The 14,294-nt window shown below is 40.5% G+C and overlaps 1 protein-coding gene across 1 annotated transcript in view; it reads left to right on the top strand.

Moving 5' to 3' along the window:
* Positions 1-14,294, top strand: part of COL25A1 (collagen type XXV alpha 1 chain) — a 426,642-nt gene that overhangs the window by 396,599 nt on the left and 15,749 nt on the right. Inside the window, exons 32-35 of the mRNA XM_026659846.2 lie at positions 2,221-2,274; positions 9,271-9,324; positions 13,045-13,071; positions 13,889-13,942. Coding sequence (XP_026515631.1) covers positions 2,221-2,274; positions 9,271-9,324; positions 13,045-13,071; positions 13,889-13,942 — 189 coding nt within the window. The remainder of the gene's footprint in view (positions 1-2,220; positions 2,275-9,270; positions 9,325-13,044; positions 13,072-13,888; positions 13,943-14,294) is intronic.

Raw genomic sequence — 14,294 nt, 5'->3', positions numbered from 1 at the left:
CAGCACTTTGTGAAAAGTCAATTTAATTGTTTTCCACTTTATAGTCAATCTGTTTCCCCTGTTGTTGTGTGGGTCTTGCAATGATCAGAAAAAATCTGGTCAAAAGTTTTTAAAGATTTGCAGAGAGACTCTGAGGAATGTCACCTTTACCAAAAAGATTTTAGTTTCTCTCAGTGAAACTAACCATTTTCAAGTTGACAAGGTCCCTTTGATAATCCAGCAAATAGTTTCCAGTGCAACAGTCTTATGTTATTCACATAAAATCCACCAGGTGTCAGCCAGTCCCCAAGGATGTTAAACTGAATAGCCCAACCTGCAATGCATTATATGCACTTCCAGCCTGGAATTAGATTCATTGTTCATGAGCATGCACTACAATTGTAATTTGCTGGTAAAAACAGGAAACATCATTGTCTCCTGGGCTCTTGAAAATGAATTAAAACATTGTAATGGGGGCCAAGATTTTGTTGGTGATGTAACACAATTTTCTTCAGCTTAAACACTTCTTATCAATGTTAAAATATATATTTTAATTTCATTGCAAAGTAGAGTAGTCAGTATTGTCAGTATTTTATTCACATTAGACAACTTGCTAGTTAATTTATAAATTATTTGTATATTAAAGCACAAGAAACACCATAATGTCTGATGTTTGTAATACTAATATATCTAGGGCCTCATTCTAATCTTAGGTATGCTGGTGTAAATCAGAAGCAATTCCATCAGGTCTGTGGTGTTACATCAATGTAAAATCAGTGTAACTGAGATCAGAATCCGGCTCTTAATGTTGTATGTAATTTTTTAACTAACATATTGTAATAATGTGATCCTCATTCCAGAACCCCGTAACAGCTTATATTCTGTGTTTAAGTTATGTTTATTCATCAACACCACTTACTAATCTCACATTCTTGTCATTCATGTTATACCCATCATCCATGCTTCCACCTAATCATACAGGGAGCATCTGGCTTAGACGGAAAGCCAGGACCCCGGGTGAGTCCCTTGCATTCCTGTGTCATGCTTTGCTACTGAGTCTATGTGTTTCACAGTGGTCCTATTTGCCTAGTTTATACATGTGTCTTACATGGAATGAGGCAGAATTTATCAGGCAACTTACATGATGCTGAATCTGAAGAAAGTCTTGGTATAGGTTAGCAGTGGGGGACAGGTAGTGCCGTGCTCTGTAGATGGGGCTCTGAATCTTAAAAAATTCATTATGGGGTGAAATTTTGGTTGGAGCTGGCCTTGTTTATATAGCTGTACAGGAAAATCTGTTAAAATGGGACATGGCTCAGTGTATCTAAGTATATTCATCTTCTTTCTGAGCTTTATGTCCATCTTGGATTTACATTGGCCTTGGAAATTGTAGCTGTGTCACTGAGACTAGCTTTCAAGTCCCATGTAAGGAGAACTGCCATTTGAATGACGCATGCTGTATATCTTCCTTTTCCTGTCTTTTATTTGTACTTTTCCCTCTGACTTCAGCAATGGAAACCATGCAGTGCTTGGAACATCAATTCTGAGCTTAGAAAGCAACAATAACAAAAAAGTCAAAAAAGTAATGGTTTCACTAGTGCTTGTTCTACTTGGTAAGATTAGGCTTCCCTATATAATCTGAAGCCCTGATGAGTTTTGTACTAGCTTCATGAGACCAGGTAATACAGAGTCTGTGAGAGTGGTGCAAAACTGCTACAAGTCAATCTTGAGCCTTCTGACATTTACAACAAATATTAACTGCTGTGGCATTTATAATGATGAAGGAGGAAGGGAAAAAGTGAAGGAACAACATAGCTGCGTATTTAAAGGCCTTCTTAAGCCTGTCATTCATCATTATGGCCTCTTATATTTAATCAACACAATTCTTAGTATACACTTCCTTGTTTAACCCTTTAACTCCTTGTGACAGAAATTCACTCTACATTTTCAAACCTCTATAAATCTATTGACTTAAAGCAATAAAGTACAAACCAATTAGATGAAAGATGAGCTACATACATCACATCTAATAGTTTATAGATGGGATTTTCAAACCACCTAGTGAATTTGGATGCCCAATTCACAGCATAATTAAGATTTGACAATCTCAGCCCATATTTTTAGCCAATGGGAGCTGAACTGATCCTAAGGCAGTTCCTGACTAGAATAAACCTGCAGTTAAGAACGGCTAACAGATTTCAGAGCATTTGTTTTTCACTACTTGTTTGTTTAATTTTTTAGGGTATGGATGGCCCAGTCGGTCCACATGGCCCAGCAGGTCCTAAAGGAGACAGAGTAAGTACACATTATTCAGATGTTTCTCCTTATGAAGAGAACATCATGGCAAAATGTTGTTCTAAAACTAATGACACACAAATGTTACTGAGCAGAATAGTACCTCCTGAGTTTAAGGGTCAGACTTCCTAATGTAGTTTAAAGTGCATTTTTAATCTGAAAACTGTAAAAATAGCACCTTCTTACTCATATGATCTACTCTCTGAGCCTATTCAGTCATATCTGCTTAATTTAGTTATTCTAATAAGTTTTTATTGCTTTTCATTCCTGTTAGCCCTGCCGCGCTCACAAAGATGAGAGGAAAGGAGCTGTATGCTAGTCCTTGTGCAGCAGCAGGAGAATTGTTTACTGTGTTTCAGTCAGTTACAACAAGTCAAAGATATTGACAATGTGCATCGCTGAGGGTATGATCTAAAACAGAGGTCTCCAATCTGTGGGGCACCCCCCCCTTGGGGGGCACAGAGGAACATTCGGGGAGTGGGAGTGACTGCTCAAAATAAAGAAGGACAAATCCAGAGTCATCCTAATAGTTGCAACCTGGCCCAGACAAACATAGTTTCCTTATCTGATGCACCTGGCCGTTTGCTCACCAATCACTGTCCCTAGCCTTCTGTCTGGATAGGACTAAACCCTTCAGAAAGACACCCAAATTGATTGTCTTGCTCGCAGATAGATTGAAAGGGTCTGCAGTCTCTAATCAAAGACTTTCTAAGTGAATATCTGACTGTATTAATTCTTGCTACGAATCTTGTAATATTCAAGCACCTTCGGACATACATACTCACTCTACGAGGTCCATTTCCACCTCTACGGCACTTCTCAAAAACGTACCCATTATTGGAATATGTAAGGCCACTACTTCGGCTTCTATACATACACTCGCTGAATGCTAGGAAATAACTCACGACTCCACTTCTGATACTGTGTTCGGCTCGGCTGTACTTTCTTCCATACTGGACTCAACGCTGAAACCCCCTCCGCCTTAGCGGGAATTGCTCGGTAGTCACCTAGTGTGGAGCACCTGTAGGGACACTACTTGAAGAAGAATTGGTTACTCACCCTGTGCAGTAACTGTGGTTCTTCAAGATGTGTGTCCCTATGGGTGCTCCACAATCTGCCTTCCTTCCCCGCTGCTTTGGAGTTCTCTGTTATAAGGCTTCACAGTAGAGAAGGAACTGAGGGTGGTTTGACCACATAGTGCTATAAAGCAATGGCACGGGCCAGACGGACGCTGCTATGAGAAATCTCTAGCGCACCTAAAGTGGAGCACCCCTGGGGAGAGACATCTCAAAGAACTACAGATACTGCTCGGGATGAGTGACCATTTCTTCTTGCCGTACAACATCAGTGACCGCATTACAAACAATAACTACCGATAAGAAGTCTGGAATTGGAACAAAACGAATTCAGTATTCATATCAGGAGTTACTTGTCATTTCACCCACTTGGGTTTTTTTAGACATTTTATATATCACAACATTTTATCTGTGAATCTCTGCGGCTACAGGAGCTGTATGAAAGGGGGGGTTTGGAGTGAAATTTTCAAATGATGCTGACCACACATTCATCTCCTTAGGTTGTAGGAGCTGCTTCTGTTGTTCACTAACAAAGAGGAATCCAGGGCAATGGGTATTTTGCAATCACAGCTCAGGAAGAAACTAGTAAGACTCCTGCATTCTGAGTGTTCCATAGAACAGGATTTTGGTCAGTTTCGTTGTCTTGTGTGCCTAGAATGATGGAGAAAACTGAGAAAGCAGAAGACAGTGTGATTTGATTGTGTACATGCACAATATCAAAAAACTCAGTGCTCCATATTTGACTGCTGAATCATCCAGTTGAGGAACAGGGATTTTCGCATTTCTTGTTCTTAGAGGAGCTGAGGGGTCTCCTCAAAATCTGGGAAGCATTTAATTATCACTATTTTTTAGGGTAGAAGCTAGGAACTGAGCCTGCTCCCATTGAAAATCCATAGGAAATTTCCTATCGATTTCAGCCTAAATAAGATGGGGGCCTGGCGTTTTAACTATGAGCCTGTCAACCTTAACGCCACTTTAAACTTGCACAACAAAACAAAAGATGATACTTGATACTGACTAAAACCTCCTAGGAGTCGCAAACCCAGAATTATGAGTTGGATTTCTAACAAACAGCTGTGGTAACACTACTTCAGACCTGCCATACTGAAGTCATTGCTATATGGCATGGATCCAATTAGCTTTAACAGCGGCTCATCCGAGACAGATCTGCATGACTTGAGGATTCATTTTTGCAAAAATATGTGGTGAGATATAAGATGTAGACATGTACTGTAGTCCAAAACAGGTACAGTAGCTAATGTTGCCACTAAAGTTTGGTTTAATGGTCTTGAGGGCCATAGCTTATTTTTTGTAGGGTATTACATTACTCAAGTCTTCTTGGAAAGATACACATCTCTGTGTATTGTAAGGACATAAACACGAAGAGCCATGCATTAAGCAGCAACTAAAGTAGTTCCTATGTTTATTAAGCTCCTTGCTGCGACACATCCTGGTCTTCTCTGGTAACTGTGGAGGACCAGGAATTCTGTAACCACTCCAGACCTTTTTTGAAAAAGAAAAGAAAGAAAAGATTAAAATTTAAATGATAAACCAAGTTTTTTGTTCTGTTTGTAAAGTTCCCAATACAATGGGGTCCTGGTCCATGATTAGGGCTCCTATCCACTACAGTAATATAAATAACAAATGAAACTAATAATAAATCAATTAAATGATGGAGTGTGGAAAGGAGTTTTTTTGTAAATGGCAGGCTAGCAGAGATCCTGCCTGAATAATTATTTAATGCTGCTGGGGTTTTGCTGTGGCATTTGTTATGTGTCAGGGTGCCTAGACTTTTGTAAAAATGTCTTCTTTAACTATTTAAATTGAAATAAATAATAAATGTACTGTCAGCTATTTTCATGCGTCATTACAATTTGCACATGCACTTATTGAGCTTCTGTATGCAAAAGCAGGAGCACAAACATTTTGCCCTTGAACCTCAACCTTTACATTTCAAAATAATAGCCCATAGTATGGCTGCTGGATATCATGATACAGGATCAAATTTTGTCCATGATGACAACAAAATCTTTGGTTCAGGAACAGAAGCTAGTGTTAAGTTGGAAGGGTACACAGATGTCTCAAGGTGAAATGTTGAGGAAGGGTCAGTTGCAAATACAAAGTAAATTGTAAATCCACATATTATACTTATAATTTGGAAAGCTAATCTCGCTTTTTAAAAGACACTGTAGTTGAGTGCAGATTTAGGACTCCTTAAGTGTTTCAGGGAGCAAGGAAAAATCAAATTAAAATATATTAGTTCCTTAACTATATGGATTCATTTTTGTATATGCAGAATTTTGGGCAGCGATGGATTCACTTGCTCTAATAACATTTACTATTCCTTGGCATGTGGCAGAAGGAACATTGTCCGGATCTGAATTTTTTCAAGTTTAACTATTTCACTAGAATCTCAAACACTGAATAATCCTATTTAGAGGGAGGCAGTGTGGTCTAAAGAACTGGTTCAGGGGACTCTGAGACAGGAAACCTTATTCACTGCATGACCTTGGTCAAATCATTTAACTTCTCTTGGCCCAATTCAATTCTGGTATAAGAGAATACAACTCCTATTGACTCCAGTCAGAGTTGCACCTACTTAATTCAGAGCTGAATTTGATGCTCTTTGTCTCAGTTCCTCCTTCTGTAAAACTGGGATGGTGATAATTGCCTAACTACCCTACATGGTTATTGTGAGAATAGTGCTTTAAAAATGTAAGATGTTTTATAAGCGTTGCAAATGATTATTATCTGTTACATGGGAATGTAATACTCTCCGATGACCATGGGCAGCATTTCAGGATGATACTTTGTGCACAATGCTATATTTGTATGTAATACTTCTTTTTGTAAAAGAGATATGACAATGAATTAAAATTTGTAAAACACTGATATTCTGGTATGAAAGGTGCTCCATACATTCAAATTTTTATTAGTCCACTGAAAATATCAGCATTTCCATTTCACCAGGAACTGCAGGAGTTTTTACTACAGCCATCTCTGCTTATATTTTCATGATTTTTCTAACCAAAAAATGGAGTTGATTGTTTAATAATAGGTATAAAGGCTGGCTGAAAGACCTAACAACATCTAATTTACATTGTCTGTTTGCCAGTAAACTCTATTTTCCCTCTAGACAATCAAACATCTTGGAGTATTTGTATTTTGTATATTCCCTATGGCTAATCATCCAATAGCTAATGTAAATGTCAGCGATAATGTTGTCAGACAAGACTGCTTCTCCAGTCTCTTATTAGTTTAAAAGGTTTTGAAAGATTCACACTTAATGAAATAGGAATTCCAAGGGATTCTCACCTGTGTGGCGAAGTTTTGTTTCTGAACTCAGTTCTTTTCAGGACCTCAAACAAGTGGCTTGCCTAAAACTTCTGTCACTAAATACATTCAAAATACATTAGTGTTTCTGACAACACATTTATTTATTGAAAACTCTTCTCAGTGGGGTGGCCTCATGAGATCTCCATCTAGTTTGTGTGCAGGTTCTAGGGAGAAACCAAATATAGCGTTGTTCCTGCAAATACAGTACTTCAGCACAACACAGAACAACGTAATTCAGGACACTGGATCTAAAATGGCAGGAAACAACACTGAAGAATGACAAATTGTTATTTTTGCACTAGCAAGATTCTGAAAATAAAAGATTAAGAGTTTCTTAAAACTAGACTGTGAATGTCTGTTTCTCTGAAGCAAGTATTTATTTCACTGTTCGGGGCAGCAATCCCAAAAGTCTTCCCCCCACCCTTAATTCATCCTAATCCATAGCCACTGATGGCATGAGCCATGTTCCAAACACCTTTCCGCAGGTGCTTCAGATTGGAGGTAGAAAATCTGTAGGGTACATATCCAGTTCGATCCTTGTGTATAATAGATGGGATGACTTCCCAGAACTGATTTTCCAAACCCTTTGCCAGTATTTTTATGTCTACCATATGTTTAACAATGACACTGGCCTATTTTGAGAGGACTACATATGGTCTAGATCAAAAGGACATTAACTAGTCTTGATGTATCTCAAATATGGATCAGAGAACTTTGTAGCAGTTATATAAGTAGGTTAGCAAATCTCTTAGCTTCTTCTGGCAGAAAGTGCTGAGGCCCCAGGGGATTAATTTTGTAAATCAGCTGTTGCTTCTAGTATCTCCTGTTGTTTTACAAGGGTATCTAGTCTCACTGCCTGGTCAGAAACAGTTGGGAGATCAACAGAATCAAGAAAGACCTTAATCGGACACTTAGTCTCATCCAGACTGAGGCACATATAAGGAGCTATAATCTTCATCAAAAATGTAAAGTATCTAAACTTGATCATATGTCAGTCCCCCTAATGCATCCCTTGTTGCTGGGATTATTAAACAAGAGATTCTTTCAGCTAATTTTTTTTTCTGGAGCCTCCTTGCTGTTATTGCCCAAGCAATATAATTTACACCTAAGTGGTACATTCTCAGAGCAGTGCACAGGGATTTATCCATGACTCCAAAAGATAACACACATCTAAATCTCCAGTCTGTGCTTTTAAAATGTACCCTTTCTAGTAATAATGGATAATTAATCATTTAGATTTTTAGAGTACGTTTCACCAAGAGGCAGACACTTCATCTACCACTGAACTGTGGCAACGTCTGGGATGGAACATGGTGTCCTTCCATGCCAGGAACATTACATGAAAGCTTTGTTTGTATTAAGAAAAAGAAGTGAAGAAGATACCCAAGCAACACTCCAGGGGGAACCTAGTCAAACAAGCAGCCTTGAAAACCATATGTGACCAGGACCTCTCTTTTTTGTCTCATGCAAAACACAACACCTCCAGCAGCACAGTCCCACCAAAAGGCTGTGCTGGAGTATTGGTTCAGTGCTTAGTGAGAGGGAAGAATACCGTGGAAAGCAAACCTTTCATTATTTACTGCAGCAGGCTTGATGTTTCTTGGAGTCTCCCATCTTGTTGCTCACCAGGCATATCTGTGTTTAGCATACACAATTTAACAAGATCACCACCAGAGGTCCTGCAGCAGCATTGATGCAGAGCCACGTGTCAGCTAATTTGAAACGTGTTTTTTTTTCCTGTCAGTCACCTTGAAAAACACTAAGCCCAGTACTGATTCCAACCTTACATTTGTTTTCTAGAGATTTCATTTCATTCTGGAAATGTTTCCTCTCTATTGGCTTGTAAAAAGTTATGTGCATAGTTGCTCTAATAGCATCCCTCCTTGGAAACTCTTTATTCTTCCACTGACTTCAGTGTGGAGTGGGATCGGACTCTCAGTGAAAATCACTTCTATTTATCTCACCGCGGGTTAGAATTTTTATTTAATATATCTGAGCAGCTCAATATATGGCTCTACTAATGGTATGGTCTTCACGATATTACTGTTAATAATATTACCTGTTACACACAAGCCCTGGTTGACGGTAATTTTGTGGTGCATCATAGCAAATCTCAGCTGTTCAGCCAGAGCGGGATGCAAGGTGCTGAGCACCCACAGCTTTCATTACGGTATTGGGCTCCTCCTGAAGGCCCAGTGCTCCAGCTGTTACGAGCTCGTAGCACTGGCTGGAAGTTAATAACACTGGATGTTTAGCAACTACATACATTTTTGGTACTAAACAAACTACACAAAATAGTATTAATACATGATAATGTTTACCTTTATCACAGTTGTCATTTATTGTACTGTACTGGCTTATCTGGAGTCACCCAGAAAGAGATACAATCAGTGTGTCTGAACATAGGAATATACAGCCCTGTCGTTGTCATTTAACTATTTACTGAAAATCAGATTTGCAGACGTTATCCAGCCAAAGGATTAGAGATAAATAGGCTTCCACTTTTGAGAAAGAGGGATTATTTTAACATGAAGAGACTGTTTTGTGATTAAACCAGATGTGTGTTTTTAATCTTTTTTTCTAGGGTGAAAAGGGAGCTGTTGGTGACCCTGGACCCAGAGGACCATATGGTTTGCCTGTAAGTTGCATGGAACTTGTACACATTGCAACTTTCACCACTCCTTGATTAAACTTTGCTGTGTTTTATTACCATTTTCCATCCAGCAGTGTAATTAGCTGAGAGCAGTGAGGGCAGATGATAATCTCTGACAGTGCAAAGTCACTGATCTTGAAGCAGGCCCATATCACAAACTTACACCGATTCCTACACATACATACAACTATGCAAACGTAATGGAATGGAGCTAACAAACCAACAAGAATAAGGAAATCTAGAGTTAAAGTGCCCCTTATTCTACAACTCCTGCCATTTTGATTATGTATGGTCGATACATGTTATTAGATGCCTTGAGACCACCAAAATAGACTGGCAAAGAGCTCAGGACAGAGTGTAGCCATGGAAGTTTTTTGTGGTTTTCTTAATGTCTTATTCAGATTTCTTTGATGCAACAATATTTTGCTGTTACTATTTTTTGTGTTGTTTGCATGTGGAAGATTTTGGCTTGCTTTGATTTTTTTGAATTTCTGTGTGTTTGGGATGGGAGAACTTTAAAAGGTTCATAGTTTGGGTTTGGTTTGGATAAATATGCAGAAGTTCAGATGATTACCTAAAGCTTATCCAAACCTCTCAAGTTTGCAAATTTGGCCTAGAAGTCTCACTGACTTTCTGATAGTATTTTGGCACTTGTTTCCTTATCAGAAACCAGAAGTGATAAAAGTTTTAGCTGAATATACCAGAGCAGGCAACTTCAAGGCAGGGTTGGGCTGGGGAGGGGATCCTGTTTTCTATAAGTTAGTTAACCAGTTTACCCATCCCTAACATATGTAGACCAGGGCTTCAGTTGATGTAACTCAGCAGAGCTCCACTGAAGTCAATTGAACTACCCCAGTTTACCCCAGCTGAGGATTAGCTCAGTGGGTGTGCACATGTATGTGTACTGTGTGCACTGACACAACAGCTGTGGTGTGTTACAAACACAGATCTGTTCCAGCCTTAGTAAGATCACAATGGTTCCACTGCAATTATATTGGGTCATTATTTACAAAGGCAGAGTTTTATACATCTGCTCTCCAGTTTCATTTGTTTGGGCTGGATTCTCTCAAGCTGGAATAGGGAGTTGTAATTTACATCACCCTGCGCTAGAGAGTCTCCCAGTATGAGAGCAGGTGGTGGTGTTGCTGCCATATTCCTTTGACAGTCTGCCATAGAAGGGCAGATTTATTTTCATCTGGAAGTTCCATAGGAGCCCTTGTGAGAGGTTGCTGAGGGAATGTGCTAAGACAGTGCACCCCCTGGCCATGCCCCTTTTCTACTGTTGCCCCTTTGAGAGGTGAGTTGGATTCTGATAGTTTCCTCAACACCAGCGAGGGTTAACTACCTTTTATCACCACAATCTCTCCACTGGTAGTGGACTTTCTCCCTCTGGGGCTGTGAGCAGGCCAGGTAAACCTGGGCCAAATCTGACTCATATTTATGTTTACAAAAGATGAAGGAACACAGAGTACAAAACCAGCAATCAAGTGCATCCCAGGCCCAGGCTAGTCCAGCAAAACTCCCAAGACACAGGGTCAGATTCTCCACTGACTTGTCCATTGTGTAGTGATTCACACCTGTACAAAGTGAGTACAAACCAGGATTCTCTACTCATTTGCAGCAGTCCTAGCATTTAACACTCACTTTATACCAGCATAAAAGATAGGTAAAGTGCAAGACAGTGGAGAATAAGGCCCCAAAAGTGTAAGTGTTGCAGAATTGGGCCACCGGACTAGATAATTTAAAAATTTCTGCCCTCCCTTTTTTTTATGTCCACAGTTTGCAGATACAATTAGTGTCACTTGGATGTTTAATAGCACCCACACCTCAGGTATTAGACATCAAAGTGACATCTCACACAGTTATGTGCACCCACAAAACTGCAGGCACAAAAAGGGATGCCAGGATGGGGCTGATCTGAAAGTTAGACCTATCATGTATTCTTTTTCTGGGTGTTGTAATCACAGGGCTACACCTTACTCAGAGCTCAACTGCCTCCAGCCCTCTGTAGAAGCCTCCCCATCACCAGGCTTTGTGCAGGGCCCAGACATGATCAGATTTCTTGAGCACAGAGATCACAAGGAGTCTGCAAGACTAGCACTCATAGCAGCATTATCTTTCCCAAAAAGAGAGTGAGGGGCTGCGGGTCTGTCTTCTCAGCCCAGGAAGTCTGGTCCAGACCCTTTTCTCTGGTTTTTAGGTTTATTTCTTCCACATAAAACTAGTATAGCACATATATCAATTATCCCTTCCCCCTAACCCAGGATCTTCTCCAGGAGCCTATCTATTTCTGCTCTATAAATCACTTGCCTGACAGTCATAATCACTCTAGGGCCTCCCACAGGAATAATCCTACTTCCTATAAACAAAACGAGGAGTCCTTGTGGCACCTTAGAGTCTAACAAATTTATTTGGGCATAAGATTTCGTGGGCTAGAACCCACTTCATCAGACATTCTAGCCCATGAAAGCTTATGCCCAAATAAATTTGTTAGTCTCTAAGGTGCCACAAGTACTCCTCGTTTTTGGTTTTGTTTTGTTTTTTGCTGATACAGACTAACACGGCTACCACTGAAACCTGCTTCCTATAGTTCTCCCACCATGACCAAGGGGCTACCTGCTAGAGCTTCCCTATTCCTGGGAGCTGTCCACCCCCAACTGAACCACTTGCTGGCTTTTATAATTACCTGATCCCTAGCTGATCAGTCTCAGCTGGAAGATAGCTGGTCCATCACAGGTGAGGCTGGGCCCAATTCCCCTTAAAGAGCCAGCCACTCTGTGACAGAACCTAAACCCATTTTCCCTGTGTATCAGCTAGCATAGCTGTCCCCGCTAGAGGGAAGATGTCACAGCAGCTTTATTTTGCATGCACTCTCTACAGCTCTGAGGCCTTGTTGCCTGAGCCAGATTTCCCAGTGCTGTTTTGTCTGAGCCTTGGAGAAATTAAATAATTTACATTGAAAAGGAAGTGTATAAAACCATGCCTTTTGGATCAATGACCCGGCAGTGCAATCAGTGTGGCTGCCTTACTGAAAGTGGAACAGATCACTAGCCGACATTGTGTCAGGATGAGGCTTATCTCTGAATCTATGCATGCTGTGGGTCTTATCCGCTGAGGAGCTGAGCACCCTCAACTCCCATTAAAGTCAATGCACCTAATCCTGCTCTGACAAGTCAATGGCAAAACTTCCCTAGACTTCACCTGGAGGAGGAGAAGGCCAATGGGTAGTGCGGGCTTTCAGCTCCATCTGTGTACTAAACATCTCTGTGAAATACCGGATGAATATTAGTTTGCAGTGTATGCTTATTTGCTGGCCACTTACATAAGTAAAAATCTTCACCTTTTCCTGCACTTTTTGTGAATTGAAACTGGTGAGATCCTAGTGATTGCATTATTTTAACTTGCTCCTGGAGCTTGTGCAGTAAGCTTCAATCTACAGCAAAATTTTACAGTCAAGTTATCAGTTCCTGGAAACAGGGGAAATGTTAAACACTGACAGAAAGACCCTTCACTAATGGCAATTCTATTTGTGTAACCCTAGAAATGTGTGTTGCTGCTGTACAAAAAGAATGCTATTGCTCTCCTGTAGGCAGAAGGCAGGTGCTTGCATATCAAGACAGCCTTCATAGGTGGGATTAGCAGATAAGACATCACATAGTCATGAGGCTTAGGGATGCTAACATAGTTTATATGGTTCTTTGGCAGGGCAAAGATGGCGAGCCTGGCCTTGATGTAAGTAATATTTATGACCAGTTTACTCATAATGGTAGGTAAATGATTCCTTCACTGGGTGCAGCACATTTATTTCCCATTTTCTGTGCATGCTGAACATGCAGAGAACATACTAAACATTGCATTGCTGTTGTTTGCATATGATAAAGAGAGGTGAGAGAGACAGACTGAACAATGGTATTTTGAGAAAGTACAGCCCAACCCTGAAAAGCCCATAAGGCACAGTGCTTACTACCCAAAGAAGTCCCATTGACCTGCGTGGGACTAATCACAGTAATAACTACTACACCTGGTAAGAAGAGTTTGCAGGATCAGACTCTAACTAGTTCCCCTCACTAGGAGCAGAACAAGGAGCCACCAACATTTGGTTAAGTAACTTCATCCCTATTAAAAAAAATAATCCTGCACTCTACACATGACGCATTTTTCACAATTTAGGATTTCTTATGGCATGTGGGTGAGAGCCTGTTGTGATCCAATTCCCACCTTCCCCACTCTCATCCCATTCCCACCTTCCCCACTCCCACCTTCCCTACTCTCATCCCATTCCCACCTTCCCTACTGTCAAAGGCCCCAAATTGCAGCAGTCCCATTCAGAGCCCAGTAATGTCATTTAGTCTGTACAACAGTAGGAGTCACTTTGAATCACATTTTACTTCCATTGCTGGAAAATGACCTTGCTGAATATGAGCCATGTTTCTGACACATAGCATGCAGTGCAGTATTCTTTTTCTGTATAAGTTTTCCAGCAGTATTTTAAAACCTAACCTACATTGATAGAGAAGCCAATAGATATCTTTGTTCATTTTTTTTATAGGGTTTCCCTGGTCCTCGAGGAGAAAAGGGTGATCTAGGCGAAAAGGGAGAAAAGGTGACCTCAGTGCTGTTATCTGTTGTTTGATTCCTCAGCCCAGTCCATTTTGCTGTCCCAACCCTATCATTTGTCCATTAAACCTGATCTTTCTTCCTACTGTGTGCCAAAAGGCAGGTCACATGTATTTGTTAGACAAAGTCATCAGTCAGAAGGAGAACCAAAACCTCCATGCAGAACCAGTAATACAACACTTGCCAAGATAGTAGGGGAAGAGTTTGTCCACGCTCACCCTAAGATCAGGCTCCTTTTCTGTACCCCATGCCATGCCTGATGAAAGTCCTTGTCAGTCTGTGATTCTCAATGCACATGTCACTGGGGTAGTAATTTTTTGTGTGGGAGACGCTGGCTC

The sequence above is a fragment of the Terrapene carolina genome, unplaced genomic scaffold (genome assembly GCF_002925995.2).
Source record: "Terrapene carolina triunguis isolate 2854851 unplaced genomic scaffold, T_m_triunguis-2.0 Scaffold706, whole genome shotgun sequence".
Taxonomy (NCBI): Eukaryota; Metazoa; Chordata; order Testudines; family Emydidae; genus Terrapene; species Terrapene triunguis.
Note: the sequence above shows the minus strand (reverse complement) of the source record. Positions and strands in the feature narration are given on the sequence as shown.